At 39.0% G+C, this 25,270-nt stretch overlaps 1 protein-coding gene across 3 annotated transcripts; it reads right to left on the bottom strand.

Annotated features, from left to right (window-relative positions):
- Positions 1–1,102: 1,102 nt before the first annotated feature.
- Positions 1,103–25,041, bottom strand: thoc2 (THO complex 2). Of its 3 annotated transcripts, none has more exons than XM_023404684.2 (39): positions 24,914–25,041; positions 22,399–22,454; positions 21,658–21,749; positions 21,420–21,471; positions 21,195–21,265; positions 20,716–20,837; positions 20,447–20,580; positions 19,702–19,862; positions 19,306–19,398; positions 18,899–19,054; positions 18,282–18,454; positions 17,875–18,070; positions 17,753–17,791; positions 17,504–17,634; positions 15,997–16,098; positions 15,410–15,494; positions 14,457–14,550; positions 14,252–14,332; positions 14,024–14,120; positions 13,290–13,407; positions 12,989–13,168; positions 12,655–12,819; positions 11,922–12,197; positions 11,567–11,708; positions 11,013–11,170; positions 10,467–10,595; positions 10,223–10,354; positions 9,930–10,114; positions 9,035–9,210; positions 8,632–8,734; positions 7,708–8,093; positions 7,329–7,387; positions 5,788–5,823; positions 3,823–3,954; positions 3,576–3,642; positions 3,341–3,486; positions 3,026–3,102; positions 2,083–2,129; positions 1,103–1,990 (listed from the first exon to the last, which is right to left on the bottom strand). In XM_023404684.2, the coding sequence occupies exons 1-38, from the start codon at positions 24,976–24,978 to the stop codon at positions 2,102–2,104; spliced, it is 4,695 nt and encodes a 1,564-aa protein (XP_023260452.1). In that variant the 5' UTR covers positions 24,979–25,041; the 3' UTR covers positions 1,103–1,990; positions 2,083–2,101. The 3 variants fall into 3 exon arrangements, 2 of the variants coding, with proteins under 2 accessions (XP_023260452.1, XP_023260453.1); XM_023404685.2 differs by having other exon boundaries at positions 1,103–1,987; XR_015437170.1 differs by lacking the exons at positions 1,103–1,990; positions 2,083–2,129; positions 3,026–3,102; positions 3,341–3,486; positions 3,576–3,642 and having other exon boundaries at positions 3,845–3,954; positions 6,276–7,387.
- Between the last annotated feature and the right edge of the window lie 229 nt (positions 25,042–25,270).

The raw sequence follows: 25,270 nt of genomic DNA, 5'->3' as shown, positions 1-25,270 counted from the left end.
TTACATCTTTTTTACATGTAAAAATCAATAACACATAAACTGTCAGTGTAAATATTGGATAAGACAACTAAAGCTATTTTTGATAATTTTTACCCATTAAAAATCACAAGAATCTGCTATCATTCATCAGAAAAATGTTTTGTCCTGCAGCAGGTTTAATTCACATCACACAAGACACAGTCATGCTGTTGAATCAACAAACAGGACTTTTCTCTTGATATCCACTGAAATAATCTGGAGCCACGTTAGTATGGAGGCATTTTTATCTTAATCATGTCTGAGATTTAGCTATTTTTTTCTTACAGATGCAAATATTTTAAGAAAAAAGTGTCAGTTGACTTATTTTACAGGTCCCATAGTTTCCTTGTCATTTCAGAAAATATTTTACGTTAAGAACTTATTTTCTGGTTCAAACTGCAGGAGAAATTCTGAGACAATGTTTTAGTTTAGTTAGTTGCGCTACATTTTTAAGCAGAACATTTAGAACAACTGATATCCATTTGAACCCAAACAAAATTTTACTTACAGGAAAACTTATTTTCTGTATGTGCTGAACTTTATGATTGCCTATATACATATTTTAAATCTAAATGTTCAGCTTGCCTACAGTGTATTGACTACGACTCTAAAGGTTATGCAAGAAATTTATTACATTTTACTGGAAGGTTACAAATTTAATACTTTATCCATTTTCCTTACAACCATTAACTACATGGCTGTTTTCCCAGAAACCTTCCTGGAACTCTACGAGTTACAATACAATGGGACCCATAAAACACAATGTTATTCCTGTATCATTTTCTGGGAGGTAAAGAAAATCTGTTGCACAAAGAACAGCAGATCCAATTTTGACACATTAACACAGAACTGGATTTAGAGTCTGATGTCCATCAATAACAAGGTAAAAATAAATCTTTTAATTGAACTATATACATCATAAAAAGTTTAAGTCAACCATCAAGTTGGGCCTGTAAATGTACTTCAATGTATTTCCTACCATCCAACTGTATCTGTGGTAAATAGTGAAAATGCAGAGTGAGTGTTCTGTGGATCATCAGCTACCTGTTTGTTAAGAAAAAAGAAAGAAAGGTAGGAGACAATATCAAAGTGACACACTAGGAAAACTATTATTTATTGGTTTTGTTTTTTGTTTTTTTTTTTTAAAAAAAAGCTTACACTCATTGAGTACAGCAGATAAAATCTCCAAAAGTCATTTCAAACAGTTGCATTTGGAGTACAGAGTGTTGTTTTTTTGTCTGATTTTTTTCTTTACAATTCTACATTTGAAGGTTGAATTGGCATTTTTATAAATTATGTAAAAACCTGATTAACACAAAATCACAAAAGGACTGTAAGGGACAAAAAAAAGATCAAAGAAAAAAAAAGAAAAAAAAAAGGAAAAAGAAATAACATGATGTGAATTTCATGTTACCCTCTTTATTATTGTACACAATATACAAACTGGTCCTTTGTATAATTTTTCTCACTTGTGCCTACTGTCTTACTTGGATTAAAAGGTGGAGATAAATAAATAAAAGTATCTAAGTATCTCAAAAGGATATGAGGTAAGTGAGTATGGAAAGCACGTTAACTCCAATAAAACAAGCAAAGCAAAGCCTGACAACGTACAAAAAAAATTACAAAGTTTCAAGCATAAGATTATTGAATCCATGACCAGATGATACCAAGAGAGCATTTGATAGAGTAACCATTTTCAAATTAGACTAATGACAACACTGAATAGAGCAGCACATTGTGCCCATACTGAATAATAATAAAAAAACGAAAAAAACATTGCAGCTGATTTACTGTATACTGAAATGGAAAAATAACAAGGTTATCTGTAAGTTGAAATAACTACAGCTAACAACAATTTGGAGGGGAGTTTACAGAAAAACAAGACAGGCAGAAATGAGAATACGAGTTAACAACATAGTACAGATGGAGTTGCAGATGACTTGCAGATAAAAGCACAGCTTCTTCAGTTCTGCTGTGGATCAGAGAGAAAAACAAAATACATCAAACACTGACTGCAATTTGTTGTATCAGGACCTGTTTACAAATAATCTGAATGTGTCTTACCTTCACTGATTAATGCACATTATCTGTGCTTGTCATAGGATTTATGAGTGCGATTGTTAAGGGAAATGGTGAATTAATCAAAGACTGAAAAGCTGACAAGTACTAAAATGTTTGTTTGCCAAACACATGTTCTGAAAGAGTATAGAGACAAGCCTTTAAGCATCCAGGCTGCTTCTTGTTCACTTTCTGACTGTGATGTTTAAAAGGGTGTGATCTACAACAGTGTGACATGATGTAGATCAGCAACCTTCAAATAACAAATAAGTCTTTTTTCAATTGCAGGAAGTGACAAAAACATTATTAATAGTTTTGAAGAGAGCCAATGTGTGATTAAGTGTCTGCTATAAAGAGAGTGAGAGGCTTTTTGAAATGTCCAATTGATGTTGTGAGATCCAAGTTACAGAGCACATGCTCGGTTTAGTTTGGCACAGTGTATCAGAGGGGACTGTGGTTGTGTAAGACAGAAATGAGCTCAGTTAAATGCCAAAATCAGACAAGTCAAGTGGCTGTAGGTGGAGTGTTAGCGGAACAATTATGTTTATTAGCAAGTCCCTTTGGCTGGCTTCTTAACATAATATGGCATCTACAGCAATTAAACAGTTATTGCATCTAAGACACAACAGATAAAAATAAAAGTAATTTTCTCATAATGGAAAAACTAATTTAGTGCTGTGAGCAGCTGCACTGAATATGTGTTGAAACACTGGTACATAAGAGTTTACATTAGGTCAAAACAAGCTAACCCAACCAGCAATGACCAAAAGTGTGACCTTGAGCAAAGCAGGTAAGCAAAGAGTGAAGGCAATGATTTGCTTGTGTTCACTGTGGCAGAAAGGAGCAGCAAAGTAAAAAGACTCCATATCTTTCGATATTACAATATTCACACTAAACAATACAAAGCAACCATCATTATGATCTCGTGGTTCTCTACGTTTAAGGATATTGCTTTTTCTCTTCCTTTCCTCCGCTGCTGTCCCTCTTTTCTTTCTTCTCAGATTTCTCTTTATCGTGTCTGGACTCCTGTAGCACATGAACACAAAGAGAACTCTGAGTTAGTAATGGAAATACAACTACCAGAGTATTAATCAGCATCTAAATCTATTAATGAATCAATGAAAACCTGTAGTCAAACTGAAAAAGTCACAGCTGTTAAGTTGAGGGACAAGAAGACCAATAGTTCATGAATTTAAGGTCATGTACTCTACAAACAGAGCAGGGGAGTGTGTGACACTGGTAGAGGGTGACAGGCTGAGTTGACCTTTTTGCCTCCGGAGGACGTTCGCTCAGGTTTCACAGACTCGGCCTTCTCTTTACTGGAAGATTTGGATCTTTTGCTCTTCTCTTTTTCAGCTGAAAGTGGAGAGTCACAGGAAGGACTCGTGCTCTTGCTGTTTTTGGAGGAATCTGGGAAGAGAGGATTTTGTTAGGCTCACTTTGCTGCACTGTGCTTGCTGGGTTAATGGCTACTTCAGGTCTGACAATAACAAACTTACTGGTTCCATTCTCATCCTTTCTACGTTTGGATTCTTGGCTTGTCTCACGGTCATTGACAGCATGGTCCTTAAAGAGAAACAACATTACATACAGCATGTTAATGATGGTAACAATACATCCTGACCATAGTGATTTACACATCATTAATGCAACTAATAAAAAATGTCCAAGGAGTCGGGAGTGGGGGGTGTGAGACCTTTCCAAAATCACATTTCACAAAGTGCAGTGGTCTCTTAAAATACTGACTCGTTTCCTGTCTTTCCGATCCTTTTCTTCCTTCTTCTCTTTGGATCGGCCTTGTGTGTTCTCTGACTCTTTCTTCTCCGTCTCCCTCTCTCTGCTCTTGGACCGGGCTACTGAATTGTAGTTGACGTGGTGCTGCAAAGACATTTATATATGAACAGAACAAGACAAAACAAACATATTTTAATGCTGTCAGGAGTGCCTTTATATTGAGTGTTTTGACCCACATCTCAGCCAAATAGTGCTGCGTCCAATTCTAAAAAGCTTTTAAGGCATCACAACTCACTGCAGTTCCATGTCCTTGAACAAATGATTCAACAATTATCACAAATTGCTAACCTAAATTCCACTGGTCCTATTGGTACTAGAGGATTATTGTCAACTCCTGGTGAAAACAGGACTCAACAATGAAATAAGTGATGAATCACTTAACAACAGCATAACAGCAGAAACAACAACTTATGGCTCAAGTTGAAAATAACTGGAAATATGCTTCAAGAGAATTGTCCCTGATCTGTTATAAAGTATGTCAACACAGTGACCAACACTTTAGTCTGTTATAAACCATTTAGTAAATATTTGCGTACTGCTTATAAATGCTAAACACAGGGACGTAAAGTAAAGTGTTGCTATACAGGTTATACATACTTCTTTTAGAAAAATGTGATTGTGGGAATAAGTGATGTGTGACAACAGATATGGTTTGAGGCATGCACATGCTAGACACTGAAGTTTTTCCAATGATGGTTTAACTCCAACAGTTTTGAAAGTATAAAACCCCATAAGACCTCAAATTTTAATTTCCTATAAGACAAAATTACAGAGACAGTAACAATGACACTGATCAACAGAAAAAAGTGCACAATGTAGATGTGCAGAAATAATACAAACATATCCACACAGAAACAAGGCTAGAATCGATGCCTGTAGTCAATGTTAGCTTAAAGAGGGAAAAACACTGATCAAATCAGGTCACTTAGTTGAGATTTATTGTACTTTTTCTGTTCATCAGTGTCATAAAACCTAATTACATTCACTGTGATTGAGTGTAATTAAAAACAAAACCTGACGAGACCCACGTGTGTTGTTGTTTATGTTTATTTTTCAGATTCAATCTGGGTCCAAATTAGATGTAATGATTTTCTGTCAACAATGACTTTGCCATAAAATTATTTTCTGATGGAATAAGGTAACGGGGGCTGATAACTGTATTCAGGCAATTGCTACCAAAAAAAGGGGACCACCTCAATTGAATACCTTAAAGCTGCACTATTTAATATTCTTTTTATTAATAAAAGATCAAATTACTATACCGTATGTGAAAGGGATCACATGTAATGACGACCCCATAAAGTCATCACCTGACTGCAGGCCAGTTTTATGGAGCCTTTCAGCCTCTTTTAACTTGTTTTTGTTTTTACAACTAACAACACTCTCAGTGTTACTCTCAGTTTCCAGCCACATGAGGTACCTGTTTTCTGTCTGACTGCACACTGCACCAAACAGCAGACAAAGGTAAGGACTAGCTGGTGAACAGTGTGGAGCATCTTACAGTTAATCAGATATTATCTAGAAAACTGGTGGAAAGCAGAGAAGACAATATTAGCCAGACAAGACAATATAGGTCAGAAACATGACCCCAATGCTTGTGTTTTCTGGATGTATGAAAAGGCAGCTGTTTTCTAGAACAACCTTAGTAAGATGTCAAATGTAATATTTCCAGCTTATTCTGCTGCCTCCAAGTGGTCAAAATATCAGTTAATGCAGCTTTAAGGATTACCATTAAGTTTAATAACAGTGACACAAGAATCGATCCACTATTACTTTCCTTATTACAAAGTGTACCAAAAAGTAGATAGAGGGAAATAAAATTGAGTTATTTCTTGTCAGCGGCTGTACATATTTTTGGCACCCGAACAAAGTACAGACTATCTGAGAGAAGGTACAAATAGCAGATTCAGTTCAAACCTTGGATGTGGACTCCTTGGGTTCGTTGCTATTGTCCTGTAGGGATGAATGGAGATGACAGATGAGCTGGGAGGGGGTGGGGGTTGGGAGGAGGTTGTCAGACAGCAGTAGAGAGTTGGAAGAAGGGGTGGGGGAGTGGGGAGTCGGGGCTGGCCGGACCAACAGCATACTTCTCCCTTGACCTCTGACCTTCAAGGACTAAGGCTTTGACAAGGTTATAACATAGAGGAGAGTTCATAGGCTCAACATCTGGAATGTCAATACTTAAAATAGAAATACCCTGAGCATATATGAAATAGCTGCTAGTCTTATTACTACAGACAGCATAATATAAAAGTTCTACAGCGCAGCTGGTATTCAATACATCTAAAGTGCAAGTGCTGTATATAATGGATATGTGTCTGCCTGTGTGTGTGTGTGTAAGACAAATCACTCAGTTTTATGTGCTTGACTGCATCCCTACATAGGTAACTGTTGCTATCACTTACAGTTCAGGAATGGATAAGACACATGGAGCCTATTTCTCTGGCGGAAGGGTAAAATAAAGACCTATCACAAGCTTCCAGTGGTTTGGGCAATGCTCCAGACGATTCAGGCTTCGCCCACTCTTTCCCTCTCTCTCTCTCTCTCTTTGTAGGGGCAGGCTTATTTCCTCTGCATTTTTGGCTGATTCAAAACTGTGACATTCATTTTCCCCGTTGATCTCAGTTGCTGGTGGCTCCGACTTTCCATCGAACGCTTGCCAGGAGGTAGTACGACTGATGCTGATGGTTGGTAGTTGTGGGGATAGCGTTGAAGGGGCCGACAGGACTGACTGGACACGCATCATATGACGTCGAGACTGTATGCAGGCCGTTTTGACAAACGGAGATCGAGGATGGGACCGATGACTCAGCCGCAGCAGAGAGGCGCTTCTATGACAGAGTGCTTTGCTGGACATCATCCGACCCTGATCTGGATCCGGGCACGTTGACGGGAAAACAAAATACGTAACTTTAACCAGGAAATCTTCTCAGCTCGCAAAAACAGGGAAAAAAATCTTGAGCACCATTTCAAATGGTAAAACACTGCTCTTGAAAAAAAAAAAAGCAACAAAAAAACAACTTTGCCATTGGAAAAGGCAAAACTCTTGATTTGGCAAGCCATTTTTCTTCATGTGAATATTATTCTCAAGAAAAAAAAAAGCAAAAAATCCAAGAGGAGTGTAGAAATGCTTAAAAATTTTCTTTCTTCACAAGGCACACTGACTGCTTTCATTAATATGAAAATAGATAAATATTTCAATATGAAAATACTCAATATATACAATATTCTCTTGGCTAAGTCCTTGAGGGGTTTCCTCCCAATTCTGCAAAATTTTATGCTGATGTCCATGGAATGGTTTCCAAATCCCATGGATTTGGTTGGGATTTCCAGATGCCATGCCTGCATGTACGACAACTCTCCTTGGTGATCTTCAGGGCTGCTGGAATGTGCAACGGCAGGGAACGCTCCGGCAGATAGAGAAGAAACGGGCACAGCCTTCCTCAAGCCATACTAACCTTAACAGACGAGGAGTGGGACGGAGAAGAGTGACTGTCGAGCTTTCGTCTTTTGTGATCTGTAAAAATAAAAAGAGTGAAATTTGTGTTCATTTGAGGAGCACCCAAAAATTCTTATTTGTAAAAGCACAACGTTCTATATCCTTTTTCTTAACTTGATATGATGTATTAAATTAAATGTGCTGCAATAACTGCATCGGGCACTTGATTAGATCCATTTGATTCAATATTGTAAAACATGATGTAGTCCAAGGGGCTGGATATGTTTACAGACATTGTATGTGGACTGACAGTAGTCAGTAGTCACAATGTTTCCATACATTTCATTAGCTGTGTGGAGAATACAGCTGTATAACAGACACACAGAAAGTCTCCTTACCCCTCTCAGATTCAGCTGATTCTGATCTGGGAACTGGTAACTTTAGGGACCCAGCCACACCGCTCCTGTCTCCCTTCTCCTTGTTCTTGGACTCCTTGATGGCGTCACGCTCCCTGGACGGCTCCATGGGCTCCCCGTTGCCGGCTTTGGCCTTGTCATCTTTGCTGCTCTTCTCCTCGGCCTTCACTTTCTCCCTGTCTGCCTTGGGGGTCTTTTCCTTACCCTCACGTGCCGCCCGCTCCTCCTTCCCTGCCCTCTCGTCTCTCTGCTTCTCTCGACGGTTCTCCGCCTTTGTCTCAGGAGTGCTGCCCGGTGTCTTTTCCTTTTTCTCTTTTTTCTCTTTACCGCTCTTCTCTTTGTCATCCCGTTCTTTAACGGCTTTGGTGCTGTAAAGAGATGAATGTATACTTTTTTTTATTCAAATAGAATTAGTGCTTCTTGGTTGTATGCCTCCACCACTCAGATTAATTTCAGGTTACATGTTTACCAAGAATCATATCAAATGCTTGTGTAAAACTTTGTCTTAATTGCTATGCAAATTCTTGAGTTACGGGTAAAAACGTGTTTTATGAGGTCTCTGTGACCTTGACGTTTGACCATCAAAATCTAATCAGTCCATCCTTGAGTCCAAGTGAGTGTTTGTGCCAAATTCCAAAGATATGCCCTCAAGGTGTTACTGAGCTATTGCGTTCACGGACGAATGGACAATCTGAAAACATGACACCTCTAGCCCTGGCTGTCACTGGTGCAGAGGCATAAAAATCTTTCATAAAATATTCTGCTGAAAACAGTATTACAGTTATAGTCCTTCTGAGCTATTGTATTATAAGACAGGCAATACCCACTAGAGGTGTAGTGGCACTGCTCACAGTTTTTTTAAACTTTGAGATTAATTAGTTTCATAGCAGCTCTTGATGTACCTACCTGTTGAGAGCACCGTTCCCGTTGCTGGTGGTCACTTTGGCCGCTGCACTGTTGGCTTTGTTCACTGGCTTTGTGGTCCCCTGAGATTTGTCCTTTCCTCGATCTGCATAAAAATAAATCAAGGACCAGGATTATTAATACTTCTGACATGCATGTTTGGGTTTTTTGAACCAATTAGATTTATAATGGATGAAAACTGCAAGACATGCTGCATATGCTGTTGCAAACGCAAGGATCCCAATAAACTTTGTTTTATGGTGGATTTAAGCTGAGTTGGGTACAATACCATACATCAAACAGGAGCTGAATGTACCTAAAATGTTACTTGTGAACTAAATAACATTGTGAAGAATTGAGGAAGCACTGCATTTGAAACAGTCCTGATGTGTTTCTAATCACTCACCGCCATCCTCTGACGTCCCCTCCTCTGTCTTGCTTGTGCTGGTGGCAGGCTTGCCTGTGCTGCCGGGGCCGTTCTGTTGACTTGCAGGGGTGGCACTGCGTGCTGGCTGCTCCTTGTGGTGAAACTCATTCTCAGGAACCATGTGCACCTTCTGGCTTTTCAACCGACCTGAATAACTGTAAGATGCATAAAAGGTTTGCACAAGGCAGAAACAAAAACCTCAAAAGAACCTATGAGTGTCACACAGTGTAAAAAAAAACACAACATTCAGGGAGGAGAAAACTCAAGGACTTGAGCTTTGTCAGCATGGCAGTTCCTTGCAAATACAAACCCCTGTATACTTGTCTATGAATAAAACATGTGGATACTGATCACCAGGTACGGGCGTCCATGCTTAAGTACAGACTTCACCAAGAAAAGAATTTGTCCCTGAAGGTTTTCAGAAATCTAGGTTGTGTGCTATATAGCAGATGTAAAACAAGAGCAACTGGACTTGTAATGTAATTTTAAAGACTCACTACTTCATTAGGAATCCCAGTGGCTAAACAAGATTATCGTAGATCACCTGCGCAACACTCAAGGGCTGAATTACACATACTGTACAAAAACAAGCTGTCTCTCTTGTCCACTCTAAAGCAAAAATATAATGCCGTGAACAGCTTGAAAAAATGTCAAAATCTTCAATAACCTGTTTAGCCATCCCATTTGATAACAACACTCAACCCACTCGTAGGTGTCTGAACACATCAAAATAAAACATCTATAAATTAAATAAATTAGATAACTCGCACTCTTGCTTTTTCATCTCCCATGTTTCCATGTTGTTATCACACTTCACAAAATATGCTAACTGTATGCTCCACAGAGAGCTGAACAGCACACAACGCTGTGTTACCCCATTGCTAAGGCATAGAGGTCTGGCCTCTTGTCCTTCTCCTCGAGGCAGATCTTGTGGACTCGGCACTCCAGTGCTTGGCCCAGGTTCAGGACCTTGGGGTAGCAGGGCAGGATCTTGGTAAGCACGATGAGAATATTCCGGATGTGGGTGTAATCTCCGGTCTCCAGGCAGTGAACTGAAGCCTGGATTTAGAAGAGACACGAGTGTAGATAAATACAGAGGGCTTTGACTGACATTACCTAGACAGAATTTTAAAGAATAACCACAATGATAAAGAGAGGGTTGCCTACTTTAGTCAGCATGTAGTGCCATTTGTGCACCACATGTCTGAAGTTCTCATAATCGAGCTGATCTGCTTTGTTCCCTCCGTCGAAGCCTGTGGCTCTGAAGATGGTCAGGAAGCCTGGGTAATTGACACACTCCTATGACCGCACAATAGAAACAGACACGTTAATTCCATGCTCATCTTACATCAGAAAATTATACGAATAAATCAATGTTGTTGCATGTGCAAGAACAAGCAGAACTGGATACCTTCTCATAGATTGCACGGTCACTGTGCCAACGGGTCACCGTCTCCAGCATGCAGCAGAGGAAGCGTCCGTAGCGGTGAGACTCATTCTCAGTACAGCTGGCCACGGTGTAAATGATAGCAGAGAACACCTGCAGGGTGACACAATGTTTGCTGAAACAACAACGCGCAATGTTCCATATGGAAAAAGCTACAAAGTCTGCATGGTTTTTGCCAATATGTCAGAGCTGCACTTAATTTCGGGCTCTGAGTTTTACGAAAGTGGTGTTAATAGACAAGCAGTTATTGAGCGTTCCTTTCAAGCTTTCAATTGATGGCGTACTTGACTGGTCATTGAACCACTCAGTGCATTTTTGGCACTTACATTTCTTCTTTAGCGTTATTGGGCCGAATTAGAGCCTCTATTATTCCCCTTCATTAATCACATTATTAATGTTTATTTCTTTTCCTATAAAGCCCTTTGTAGCTTTAAGAAGACTGCTGTTAAAATATCATAAGTCATTATGATCATAGGCGTATAAGAGTCTGAGTGTGTTTAAGTGTCTTACCCTGTCATAGCACAGAAGGGTGCAGAAGTTGGGTGTCTTTTGCTGGTGGACCAACTCAACAAAGCGGGCACAGTACACAGCGTCGATGGAAGAGAAGATGCAGCGCGGGAACAGACAGAGCTGGAGGAACTTTGTTATGGTCTCATTCTTTGTGGATTCTGTCAATAAGCATTTAAAGTTTTCTTAGTAAGAGAGGCAGATAGGGCAATGAACATTAGATTCGCATATAATATTGATGTTGTGATCATGGCAATGACTTGATAAACTCTGTCTGGATGTTCTCCGTAACTACATTATCAGTCTTGTGACTACACTTTGGCTAAAAGGACATAAAACTGAATTTCTCTTCACTTCTCTTCACATTTATCATCTACTGGTGAAATATTGATTTTCATTCGAGTAGTTGCTGTAAGTTAATTTGGGAGAAACTAAACTTTAGCTTTTTGCATTTAAAGCTAAATCTCAACAGAGAAGTCAGAGCATTCTGGAAAACTGCACACACGCAGACTAAGACGCATCAACAGTGTCACTGGCACCAACATTTGGATACTTACTGGCCAACAACCAGTTGTCTTTCTCTAGTTTGAGGCGGTGTAGAACCCTTTGGACGTGCTCCAGCTGCTTCTTCTCCTCCTCTTGCAGTTTTTCCTGTAGGGCAGTGCAGCGTTCCTTCTCCTTCTTTTTCTTATTCAAGGGCTACATTGGAAGGAAACCACATTAATATTCACACCATAATACAAACACAACTCAAAACACTGACAGCGCCTTATAATGCAATCTCTTGTACAATCACAGGGTCTTGCATTAGCTGCGTTTTGTGATCTACATGTATAGGAATTTTACTTCTGCAGCACAAACGCTTCAGTTAAGTGTAAAATATAAAAATGGTTATGAGTGCAAACTACTCACTATCTCCGGATTCTCCTCGATGGCCTTGATCTGGGCCTTGAGCTTGTTGACCTCACGTTCATAGGCAGAATGAGGCACAGCCAGGTCATACATGGTGAGGGACCAGAATGTGGCGTAGAACTGAGGGCGGAGGTCGTCCCAGACCCTGGTAGGATGGAGGGACACCACAGCCTCGTGCACCGGTGTCATCACCTGTTCACAGGCTGCCACATACTTGTGTACCTTCTGCTGCTGCCGGTTGCCTTTCTCTGCTTTCTTCAGCTCATCGTACTTAGACTGAGTAGAATGGGCATAGTTAGAGGTCTCTACGTTTTCTCCAATCCAAAAAAGTTGTCCTATCTGGTCCAGTTTTTTGTCTTGATATAAAATTGTTTTCTTATTGATGGATAAAATGTAGCTTTGGGTACAGGCAGCATCAACATGTTATAAAATAAATAAAAAAAAGCCATGGTGCCTTTCTTTTTTTTTTTTTATGTTTTTTTCCAACGAGAGGGATCAGCCTTTAGACAGCAAGTCAACTGACCTGAGCTTGAATATTCAAAATGAAAATATTATGATGAAATGATGAATAATGAAAAAATAAATGAACATAAAAATCACACAACTCTACAAAACAGATGAAACTTACAAAAATGTATGCATGACCAATGTGTTGATGGCAAAGACAAGAATCTCTCTTTATAACAGAAATGTGACATGATGCACAGAGTATATGAAAGAGCAGTCGACTTACCAAAATCTGATGGGCGTACATTGGACGAGACAGGAAGAAGGCAGCATCATGTGGAGTGTGGAACTGGTTACAAAGGATGTCAATAGAGGGAACTCGCTTGATGTAGTCTTCTGTGCTGAGGTTGGAGGCCAGAAAACCACCAAACTGCACCAAAGTGTCATGGCACTGCAAGAAGACAAAGAATTACCTTAGCAACAACAACAAAAAATATAAGTAAATTTCAACACTTATGTTTTAGGTTTATCTTGTTGGACAGCGCAGGCACATTTACTGTTTACTTTACTTCTAAAACCAAGAGATCGATTGGATTCATATATTTAGAGAGGGTGTATACCTGGTCATAGAGATGGCCAACAAGTTTAAGATGTTTTTCTCCACCTTCTAAGAAAACCACTCCGTTTCGTTGCTGAGCCATGAGTAGACACAGTGGCAGGGCCAGTTCGTGGTCCAGCAGTGCATCCTTCAGACGTTGTGATGACTTCTTAGTGTTCCTGATCTGGCCAAAGTAGCCGCCCTGTTGAAAGAGTCACAATGGGATGGAGGTGAGCTTGGATATAGCACTGGTCCAGGTAATCAGACTGATCTTGCACACAAGACTGCATTGAAGAATGATAACTGTACTTGAAACTATATACCTCAGCTTTGAGTTGCTCCCCTCCGGTCATGGCCTCCAACTGCTCTGAGGTCATCTCATCTGTGATCTCGATGCCGGCCATTTTCTGCACCACCTCTTTCAGGATCAGCAGGTCAAAACTACAGGGAGAGGAGAGACATATAAAGCAAAATGTATTTCCAGACATTCAACAAAGATGTATAAGGACTGAAGAAATGGCTGAGCATGGGGCATTAAAATAACTTCTTCCCAGCACAGATACATTTAAACATGTTACATAGTGAGAAGTTCAATAAATCCTTAGAATAATTTTTATAACGTTTTATTGTCAACATGTTTGTTTTTTTTTGTTTTTTTAAATGAATGAATGTTGAATGTCTCATTAAAACACCTGACATCAAATACATTTTAAGGAAAAGGCTTTTATTTTGAAAACTTTGGTTTAACTAGTCTTCTGAAGGCTAGGTCATGATGCTACTATCTGTGGGTAAACTAAGAGTGTATTCAACACAGATTTGTTTAAAAATCACTTTTATCAGTAATATTCAAGGCAATGCAAAGAGCGTGACCGAACACATGACTCAATGTACTGAGAGCAATTTTGCAGACACTATGTAGTTTCCTGTTGCTCACAGTTAGGTTGTAATGTGATTATCAACAAATCCTGAGGTAAGACTAACCCAGTGATGAGGAATTAAACACGAGTAGTGCTTGAACTTAGCATATCCTGCACACACGTCATTTGGACCCACATACCTCTTCCCTGCTTTTAGTTGATTGGTGACATACTGAAGAAGGCCAGCCAGTTCAATTGGGTATTTTCTGAACACGGATCCACACAGACTTGCCAGGCCTTGGTTGACAAGAGGAGCAGGTGTATGTTAGATACTTAATAAAACATTAAACAGCTTCTCTCCTATTGCATGCAAATGACTGATGTGACTGTTGTAGAGCAACAGGCCAGTTATTTGTGAAGCCACATACTCTGAAGCCATGAGGAGATGGTGGTGTCATCATGCTTCATCTTTTCCTTCTCTGGATTGGCTAGAGCTTCAATAATGCAATCTGAAGACAGAGTTAAGTGGAACAATGTAGAAAACATAAAATAAGCCCCATCTACACTTACAACCAATTGTTTCCATCAAGACACACACACTGGCTGAAACAAAGAAGGAACAGTGTAGGATACAGGCCAAGACATCATAGTTGAGGGATGTGAGGTATTTCAAGGAGTCCACCACTGGAACGATGAGGTTGTCGTACCACTGAATCTGAGACAGCATCTGATATACAAGAGGAGAGATGAGTGTATGAAACATCACCAACTATAGAGGATATAGATAATACCTGACCTGATGCCACTCCCTTATCTCCAATTAGTGTCTAAGCAAGTCTGCTAATGTCATCTTTGTGGTATATGTGTAACTTTGTTGGAGCCATGTTTTGAAATACTGATGATGTAGGAGCCTGAGATATGTAAAAATGCCGACCAGATGACATGATACATCCTCCAACTACTGCATGGGCGAAGATTATTTTAATGATAAACCTTCCACATTGTAATGGCATTGTATAGGGCTCATACAAACACAGCACAGAGAGAAACATGCAACAACCGCATGTATTAAGAATACTATTGCAGATGTCGAGCAACATCTCATATAAAGGGATGTAAGCATATATCAAAACACGATACTTTACTCAAGTTGAAGGCGTTTCAAATTTTTGTTCACATTTAATGCCAAAAGAAGACGAATGTTAATATTAAAATGATTGTAAATGCAAAAGGCTGTGAACTGTGTATTGTTTATCATACTAAAAAAAGTGATTGTTTTTGTCAGTGCGGCAGGTACACAGTCCCAATTTTGTGAGTTTTTACCAAGTAGCTTTTACTTAAATACATGAATGCATGATTTATAAGCAGGGCACGAGGTGCAAGCAATTCCCAGAAGGGATGCAATTGCGAGAGCATAGAAGGGCCAGAAAAAATATAATTGGTATACAGGGCAAGCAAGGTGCTACATGCTGTAGAACATCATTTATTTTCTACTGCAAAAATCTGGAATTAATTTGTCTTTGTAGTTTGTTGACATCATTCAAAATGAGACTAAAGTAAAATAAATCACAGCAAAATACACTTACATAATCAAAGAGGATGGTGGGATTGCTATGGCTCAGTTTGCCAATCTGCCTTCCAGATTGTTTCACATTTTCTTTGGTCAACCGCCTGCGGAGGGAAAACAGCACAAGACAGAAAACAGCAGATTAAAACACAAGACGATGCAAAGAGTGCTGTAAGCAAGGACTTTCACTTCTGCAAGCTTCACAGCAATTGGAAAATGCTCTTATGGTTGTCATCTTAACATAACTGTGTTCAACAGCATAACAATATTAGAATAATTACTGGCACAACACACTCAAAAGAAATACAGTATACAAAGTTCCACTTTTAATTCTTGCACTGTCAATGTTAAACTGTGCTTTCAATACAGCCAAACAGCGATGTTTATTACATTTTCAAATATTATTAGATTTGCTATTAAATATATATGTACTTAACTGTTTCCACAAATGTTATTTGTTTTGGCTTTTTAAGTCATGTGTGACCCATTCATTCAAGCCCCCCCCCCACCACACACACACACACACACACACACACACACACACACACACACACACATACGGAAAGCATGCAGTAACAGCACAATTGGTTTTGCAAAATTACTTACTTCATAATGTATTTGGCCCTTTCCACAGTCTGTGCTTTGACTTTAACCAACAGCGGATGGCTGGAATACGTCTCATTCTTCCACTGTCCATATAACCGGTACCTTAGGGAGTATGGGCAGAGAAAACACAATTAAATAGTGGGTTTACCTTTGCAGCACTCAAACACATTTAAAGGACTGGCACAGTGGAACAACAAGAATGTACAATTTAACAGCTGTAAAAATCCTCACACACTCTCTCAGTAAGCTTTGGGGGAAAAGCTTTAACATAAACAAACATGTCAGCTTGCTAATCTTGCAATTCAAAGCAGTCTTTGAATAGTAAAATTGCCACCTCTCGTCTAGCATTATGTTAACCCGTTAAAATGGTATACATCACGATTTGCCTGCCTAACCGCAGGGTGAATTGCTGCTTCATTTGCTTTTAGGCATCATATTAAATAAGAGTGGACTGCTCATTAATGGTTGACTTACTCTTGAAAACCACATAATTACCTAATTTGTTGTGTGTCATACTTGCAACAAGCAATGTCAAGGAATATTTTAAAAACTTGTGACAAGAAAGGGCCTGTCACCATCAGAGCTGAGGTTGAGAGGGTGGACTGATAAATTTCTGGGGCTGAATCTGGACAGCAGGTTATGCTGGAGAGAGAAAACTGATGCAATTTATGCGAAATGCAAGTCCAGACGTTTCTTTCTAAGGAAAAAGAGAGCTTTTAATGTCTGTAGCAGGATGCAGCTCATTTTTACCACAGCATTGTTAACCAATGTGGTTCTTTTTATACTTGTGTCTGTTGGGGGAGCAATGTTCAGAAGGGGGATCTCTGACTCAATAGGGTCAGACTCAAAAGGTCCAGCTCTGCAGTTGGTGCAACTTTAGAGTTGGTAGAGGAAGTGGTTCATGCAGAACAGCAGGACACTTTGAGCTTTGAACATAAAGGCACTGAAGCCTTGATTTATTAATTTTTTTATGTTATTGTCATGCTGTTGCAAGTTGATATGAGTATTTTATTGTATTTGGATTTATTTATTGTGAATGGATGTGGGTTTAAGTTGTATAATGTGTTTTATGTTTGTGCTGCTGTTGGTCAACTGAATGTCCTCTATGGAGGATTAATACAGTATTATCTATCCATCATATCTACCAATCTTAAGATGCAAAAATAAATTCAGCACAAAGAGAAACCCACTGTACAATACACTGACACAGCAGAGTAGAAATTAACTGCGTTATTTGTCCATTTTGAGTTTATATCAAATCCTTACCTTTAACATTGTTAACACAGTATTGCTTGGTGGAAGAAAAGATGGTTTGCTAAATACTACAGAAAAATGCACTTTACACAATCAAGCATGGATTTTAAGAACTCTTGAGTATGACTGTGTGTGCTACTCCATGCAAGGTAGTAAACATCATTCTGAAAACCTCCCTGAGGGTTTACTATCCGACAACTCAATTACAGAGCACCACATGCAGTGAGTGTGAGTGTGAGTGTGAACATCTCACCTGTGCTGGTAGGGAAACAGCTTGAAAAGACCCCACAGTTCCTCAGACATGCAAGCATTACACTCCATCAGGGAGAGAGAAGGGAGTAGCACCTGGTCTGCAATGCTCAGGAAACAACTCAGCAGTGTTTCCTGTAATGAACATACAATTAACATGCATAAGATCCTCACAGTAACATGTACTGCAGAGATAAACTGAAAGATCCACTAAAGCAAAACTCTACTCTAAAGATTAACCTACTACACTTACCAGTTTGTCTTTAACATCAGGTCTGCCATCACTTTGGTACTGGGAAGCAAAAGACATATAAAATAAGTACGGTTTAAGGTTTAGGCTGCAGGTGTAGTAATGTAGCGGTTATAGTTTTGTACCTCTTTCATGAAGCCCTTGCCCAGACGCACGATCTTGGCAAAGAGGATTGGGTCGTGGGAGAGGTGAGGGCCCAGGTAGCAGAGCATACTGAACGTGTCCCTGCGTAGGTCTTCAAAACTCTCTGCAGGCCGAGGGGCTCGCTTGTTCCTCAGTGGATGCATTATACATCCTCTTGCCCCCTTTGGGACGCCAGCCCTGGGAGGAACAGACCAGTGTGTCATAGCTTGAACTTTCCTTTTATTTTCTCCCCACTTATTTTTCACTTTTTTCATTTTTTTACTGAACTTGTATACATGACATGTTGGCACCAAGAGGAGGTCAAACTGTGGAATGAGAGGTACTTGTGCATGCTTTCTGGTCTGACTACACGTAGTGAGCAGTAAGTGAAACATGGCAAAATCAGCACCTTCTGTAAAGAGGTTCCACAGTCAGGTGCACAAGCTGGCAGAGTGCCAGGGCAATGGCCTTGTGAGAAGTAGCATAGAAGGAAGGCATCTGGTCCATAATACTCTGGGCGTGGTGCCAGTCTCCAATTCTAAGCAGTGCTTCCAACAGACCAAGCTTCTGGTTATCAGGTGGCTGTGTGGGCATAGAAAAGAGAAGCAACTGAGTGTCTGTGAATTATTAAATATGCCAAAGTTCAGTAACATTTAGTAAGGCAGTTAGAGCATTCACAGAAACTGAGCACAGCTGGTCTCATACTCCAAAGTGATACATTTTTAAATTGATTCCTATTTATATATCTGCATCATGTTGTGAAGGCTGAAAAAAATGATACTGTATGTTAAGGTAAATAATAATGCAGCATCTCAGACTATTTCGACATAAAAATGTAAACATAACTATTCATAGGTCATTTGCTGTGAATTTTTGTTTTAATTATTATTCTGTGTTAAACATTTGAACTATATGTGTTCATTCAACTTCAGGTGACTCAGAATAGGCTTTACACAGCAGATATTTCTTTGTCATTCCTCCAGAACAGGCTTATATCTAATCAACTGACAGCAAATGCTTTCATACCTTGTCATTTTTTTCCTCTTCCTTCTCTTTCTCCTTTTCTTTGTCGTCACTCTTCTCTGAGGGCAGCACAACCATGACCAACTTGCGTGCAATCTGTTTGGCCTCTGAGATATCTCGTTTGTGTTCCTCTACAATGGTGGCATCTTGTGGCATAAGCTGGAATGACAGAGAGGCAGCAAACCAGCCGAGCCTTCAGTCTCGGAGCAAATTGTACTAAAACAGTGTTCACATTTGACCTAGGTGTCATAACATTAAACTTTGTATTTGATCCTCAAGACATGACAGGATTATAGTCGCTAGCTTTAGTCCTACAGAACTTATACTCTCAAATTCTGACTGAGGCGTCAAGAAGCTACACATGTAAATTGAATGGTGATGTCTTTTAACTTGCTGTTCCTTTTGCTTACATGTACATAGAGATCCTCCAGCTCTATCAGCTTGTGGTGAAGCAGAGCAGCAGCAATGTGGTAAAGTGACTTAGGGGTTTCCTCATTGGGCTCCTGAGGAAAGACAGGAGAAATAAATAAATAAATACATTTTCATGAAAATCAAGAACAAGTGACAAATGACACATGGTTCACGCTGTAATCTTGGGACTGTTTTCTGCCATTTAAGATATCAGGCAATGGGCTTACTAAAAACAGACAACAAACACAAACACATTATAAAACTAGTCAAAGCATTTTAAAATATGAAAGCTGGGTACAACTTATTTTTATTCAGTTTTGGATTTCCCTGGTCATGGGTCAGTTTATACTGCTGCACACATTCTAGCTTTCATTACGCAGACTTGATATTCTCACCTGGTAGAATTTGAACTTGAAGCCCAAGATGTGGCAAAGGGTGAGTGGCTCACACATGTAGGACTTAATGAGAGACAGGAAGAACTCATCTTGGTCAGAGCGACTCTCGTACACCTCCAGGATTATGTCCAAAACACGATTAGGGTCTAGGTTGAAACATCCTGCAGGCAGAAGAAAAAGAACTTAGCAGGCAAAAGAACACAATTGAGGGCAAAAAAACTAAACAAAAAAAAGCCACTAAAGTCACCTGAGTCACTAAACTGAATAATTTGATAATCAAAGACTTGTCCAGACAGGTAAGTCATCAGTTTATAGTAACAGGTTATTCCAAAGCCTTGGTGCTACTGAAACCAAAGTCCTGTCAACTCATGTTCTCAGTATGAATGGGACTGCCAGCAGTCCTTGGTGTGAAGATCAAAAAGACTGGCAGGTAACATACAAGGACAGACTTTCTGTGATACACAGGTACCTGGCCATGCAAAGCCCTGGATAAACAGCAACATAACAGAGTCAATGCTGAATCTAAACAAGTGAACAATGAAAGGAGGCCAAATCAAATGTGATGTGGGTTCTGTCAGAAGTTCTGGTGAAAATGCAGGTAATACAACAGCCTTTGTATGTCTATTACTGTTAAAAACCCAAAAACCCGCCACAAGACTGTAGATGTAGAATTTGCAAAACTGCAAATTAATACATAGCAGCAGCATGTTCGATGCAGTGACCCTGCAAAAGATTTGTCAGTTACCTATGAGGGACTTGATGCTCTCCAGGACGAGGTGGCTGGTGATGTTGCCTGACAGGTCTTGGCCAAGCTCAGTGATGAGTTTGGCATAGCCCTCATTCTCCTCCCTTAGCAAGTTAAACTTCTGTTGCTTGTAACTGAGAAGAAATTAAAAAAATTAAACAAATATTTAATACGCTTTATGAAGCATAAAAAGTGTGCCCAGGAGACTAAAATGCACCTTATCCATTTATGCATATCTACCGCTCTACTAAACTGTGCACTGTACTTACAATAGTTTAGTCTTGATTTTTACAATCTTCTGATTGAACTGATGGGCTTGTTTTATTAGTCCAAGAGATTCAAGGGTTTCTGGATCCAGCCTCTCTTTCAGGATGGCCTCTGGAACAAAAAACTGGAATAAAAGAAATAAATTTGTCATTTAACCTCTTTAAGTAGTTTATCATAGATCTGGGTATCAAAATGAATAGTACGTCTATGACACCAATAGACAGGGATATTGTCAAATTCTTATATGCGTATCTCAATGTCAAGACAATAAAAATGTCAAAGTATATAACTATGCTGCAAATGTTGTAATTAAGTGTAAAGCTTAGTCATACAAGCTCTCGTATTTTGGGGATAAAAATAAAAAATATTTATTCAGCCTTTCTATTCACTTCTAGTCTGAGGTGAAAGCAAGCGTGGTTTTTGTTTCTTCTTTCAGTTATAGAAAAATAATATGATCTTAATAAAGACATAGTGTTCTTACCAAACATGCTCCCACCAATTGTGTATAATGATCACGTTTGTTTTTTTCTTCCAGTGCACCAGTCTCTAAATCTGTAGGAATAGTCAGAAAAAACATTATGAAAGTAGAAATATGCCAGGTTTGCTGACCACTAAAAACTATAAAGATATTACACATTATATTCTAATTACTTTTAATGCTGTACTTAAGACACCACAACTAAATATTTAAAGAAAAAATATTTACCTAGTATACTGAACACATCTGCTAAAATTGATGGCATGTCATCTCGGAGTTCCTGAAAGCAAAAAAAAACAAAAACTAACAATGTTTAAACTGGACAGTACATGATTATTTGCTGGTACATTGAAACTCAAATCACAAAACTGTGTCCCAGAGTTAGTGTCAAATCAAACTTTATGTTTACCGAACTCACAAAAAAAAAAAAACTTAAAAAAAAAAGAAGAAAAAAAGGCACTTGTACCATCATGTCCCCAAGGACGCTGGCGACAAGATCCAACTTGAGGTTCCCCTGTACAACTTGCCAACATAGCTCGTATAAGGCGGCCTGTATATCTGCAGGGGTAAACAGACAAGACAAAAGACACAGTTCATCTAAAACTGCACTGACAGAACTGACAGAAAAAGACCCTTGAACATTAACTGTGAAATTTAATATCCAAAAACTGATCTAAACTGGATTTAAAAATAAAACACAAAAAACTCCCTATGTGAAGTGTTCACCCACAAGAAAGTATTTAACAGAGGCACTATTAACAACAGCTTAAGCCTTGAATGTAAATGGACAGGTCTATGTGAACTTTCAACTGGATGATGTAATTTTATTCCACTCCTCTTTGCAAGTCTTGCCACAAATTCTGAACTGCAATGTACATATTTTACGTACTGAATATTTATCAGTTCAATGGATAGTTAGTTGACTTCTGATCATCCATATAAATAACCTTTTGAAATTCACTAATTTTGCAATTTACAAACTATGGTAAATTGACACTTCAACTTGTCTGACATATTGTATGCCTATTTTGATCTCTTTTTGGTAAACTATTTCAAAATACTTTCTTTTCTTAAATAGCTGATGGATTCAAACTATCACAATTGCCAAGATGAATGCGGGTCTGTGTGTATAACAGGAAAGCTTAAACCAATTGGCAAACGAACAAAACATGAGTGCATAAGAGAACTGAGGTCATTTTCAACTTACCTTTAACCTCACTTCCATGATCTGTTTTCTCTGTAAGGTCTTTGCAGAGTTGTACACTATGAAGTAAAGAGACAAAATTCTGGTCAGTTAGACTACAACAGTCACATACATTTAAAATATCTTTATCATCATTTAACATTTACTTTAATAAATGTATTCCCACCCAGGAAAACAATGCAAATACAGTGGCTTCATTGGTTACAAGTAACTGCATACCAATATTCTCATAACATCTGGATTACATATATGCATTTAAGACTATGCCAACACCATACCCTATATAAAATAAGAAATTTGGAGAAACGGGGAGATTCCAAAACTCCCAGGAAACTAATCAGACACTTTGTGTTACCTCAATGCTGTCCATTAAAACGTACAATTCAACACATCACAACTAGATGACTATCTCTGCCACTGTTTCAAAACGCGCAATCATCTTAATGATCGTGATAAATATCATCTAGCGTTAATGATGCTTGGTGCACTTTGAGTACTAATGTACATGGAGTGGTAAGTTAGAGATGCTCAATGGCACAAAACTGGTGGCTTGGTATGTCAGGGCCCTATGGTCAAAAAGCGGAGTGGTTGATATTCACATGATGCTGACGGGCCATTTTCACTACTATAAGCAAAAAGTTATAGCACTAAATCAACTTTCCAACCTGGCCTCTCTGGCTGTGGTTAATCCCATGGTTTCACCATCATAAATGATGGCTGTCAGACACAGACAGATCTAAATATCCACCAAAATTTTAGAATGCTTGTAAAGAAAAGACATTGTTTGACCTGAAAAATAGTGGTTATTTAATAACAAAGTAACACATTACCAACACATGGGAATTCCCCTACTACTTGCAGCTCACCAGAGATGTCACTGCATCCCTGAAGTTATGGGAAGTCTGTAGGCCTTTAACCTACGCCCTCTGATTGGAGGATTTACAACTGTGCTATGCAGACATAATATGTTTATAGCATATCATGCTTTAATCATGTTTTTAGCTGTTTTGTGTGATGGGAATTTTTTTTCAACTGAACACATTATTTACCACATTAAGTGGCTTCTGGATTGACAGCAGCATTACAGCTTCATTTCAGCTCTGCACAGAGATCATGTTAAATATATGAGATTCTTTACTGTCAGTGCACAGGCAAGATCTGTACCACAGTCAGAGACACAGCTGAAAAGGGAATATAAATGTATAATTTAAATCCATGTTTGAGTATTTCTTGAACAGCATTTTACAGATTGCTGATTGCAACTATCTGAAGAATTTTTCTGTCAAAGTTCTATCAGCTACAGTGAAAGGCTTTACGTTCAGGACTATGAATGAAGTAGTTCCGAGTTGGTGCATCTCACTGCAGGCCTTTCTTAAATACGCAAGGCCTACAACCACTAATAGCAGCTAGCACTGTGGGTGAGCCTATTGTGTCTCTGCCTGTAAATGATGATGGCGCTCAAGAAAATGAATGACAATTGTATTCAAGCAGCGTTTTTGCTTTGATAAAGCAGCTCCATTTTGCCATCACTATTAATATCCAGATGTTGTTAGGAGAAGCTTCTCTCTCTCTATTGTGATACTAAAGTTGATGCTCGCTGTCCAGATATCACCGGTTAGCGCCGAGCACATATTTCTACAGCGGAGTAAAGCTATATGCACTGTGAAATAGCTATCTAACAGATGGGTCTCACAATATCTAGCAAGTTAACATTAACTGACAATATCTAGCTTTAGCTGGACGTTAACAATATTACGACTAATGTCATCTTATCCCATAAGTTTTATTTGTGACAGTAAAACTTTTATTGCACAAAATCATTAAATGTCAGTGTTATTTTTCATGCTTCCGTGCCAAGGCAATATAACGTTTAACCAGCCATTACAGCTAACTTTCTATAACATTATTAAGATCCGTTGTTTCCCTCCACTTGATTATCATTATTGTTAACATAGCACAGCGCTGGATAATAAGTGTGTTTTTCCATCAGTGGTGCATCAGTTGGCTGTTGGCAGTTAGCACTGTTTATTAACTTGAACTATTGGCACGAAATTTCTTCCATTTAGAAAGCTAACAAGTACGAAATCGGTGCAACACGAGAGTGAGCTAATAGGATGCTAACTAGCTTAGCTTTGATAGCCATCGTGTTTACAAATTAAGGAAGGGTCTAGTGGGAGCGTAAGCTAGCTAGATAGCCTGCACATAGCTAATGTTAGCCAGTTAAATTTAAGTGAAGCATCCACTCTATTAAATGGAGTAAATCAATTGTATTCGCTATCAAATGTCAACAACACACGAGTTTCTTATTTTTTCAAATAGTAGCACTAGATGATGTTAGCAGGCCACTTGAGCTGTTTTTTAGCTTGCTAACGTTACCGCATATGTTAGCCACAGCAGACACTTGACAGGCTGGCCTTGAACTGCATTGCCAGCTACGTAATATTTTATCAGCTATCACTCAACAACTCCTAAAGCACTACAATCCTCTAACACAGTGGTAAAATTCAGATGTACTCACAACTCGTGTTTTCCTGATTTTTCCCAGTTTTTGATCCATTCACCAGGGAGGATAAGTGTCGCCATCTTCCATACAAACAGCCCCGGATGTCTAGTTCATCATGGCACACACAGGGTCAAATGTGGTGGTTAGCTGCCGCGGCTGCTGATGCTAGCTCAGTGCTGCATGGTGAAACACTGGGCTGTGTCCGGAGGCTTTGTTAATAGGGAACTTAATGTTCTGAGTGGAGGTGTGTGCGTGCACCTCAGGGATCAGTTTGTTGATTTGAAATAGTAATTAACAATGTCTTTGACTATATAACGTGTTAAACTGCATTAACAACACAATTTATAACTAAAACCTCTGTTTTTTTGTGTT

Source organism: Seriola lalandi, unplaced genomic scaffold (assembly GCF_002814215.2).
Source record: "Seriola lalandi dorsalis isolate HSWRI2012SDOR001 ecotype SW California unplaced genomic scaffold, Sedor1 jcf7180002054256, whole genome shotgun sequence".
In the NCBI taxonomy this organism is placed as follows: Eukaryota; Metazoa; Chordata; class Actinopteri; order Carangiformes; family Carangidae; genus Seriola; species Seriola lalandi.
The sequence above is the reverse complement of the archived record's forward strand: the minus strand, read 5'-3'. Positions and strand labels throughout refer to the sequence as shown.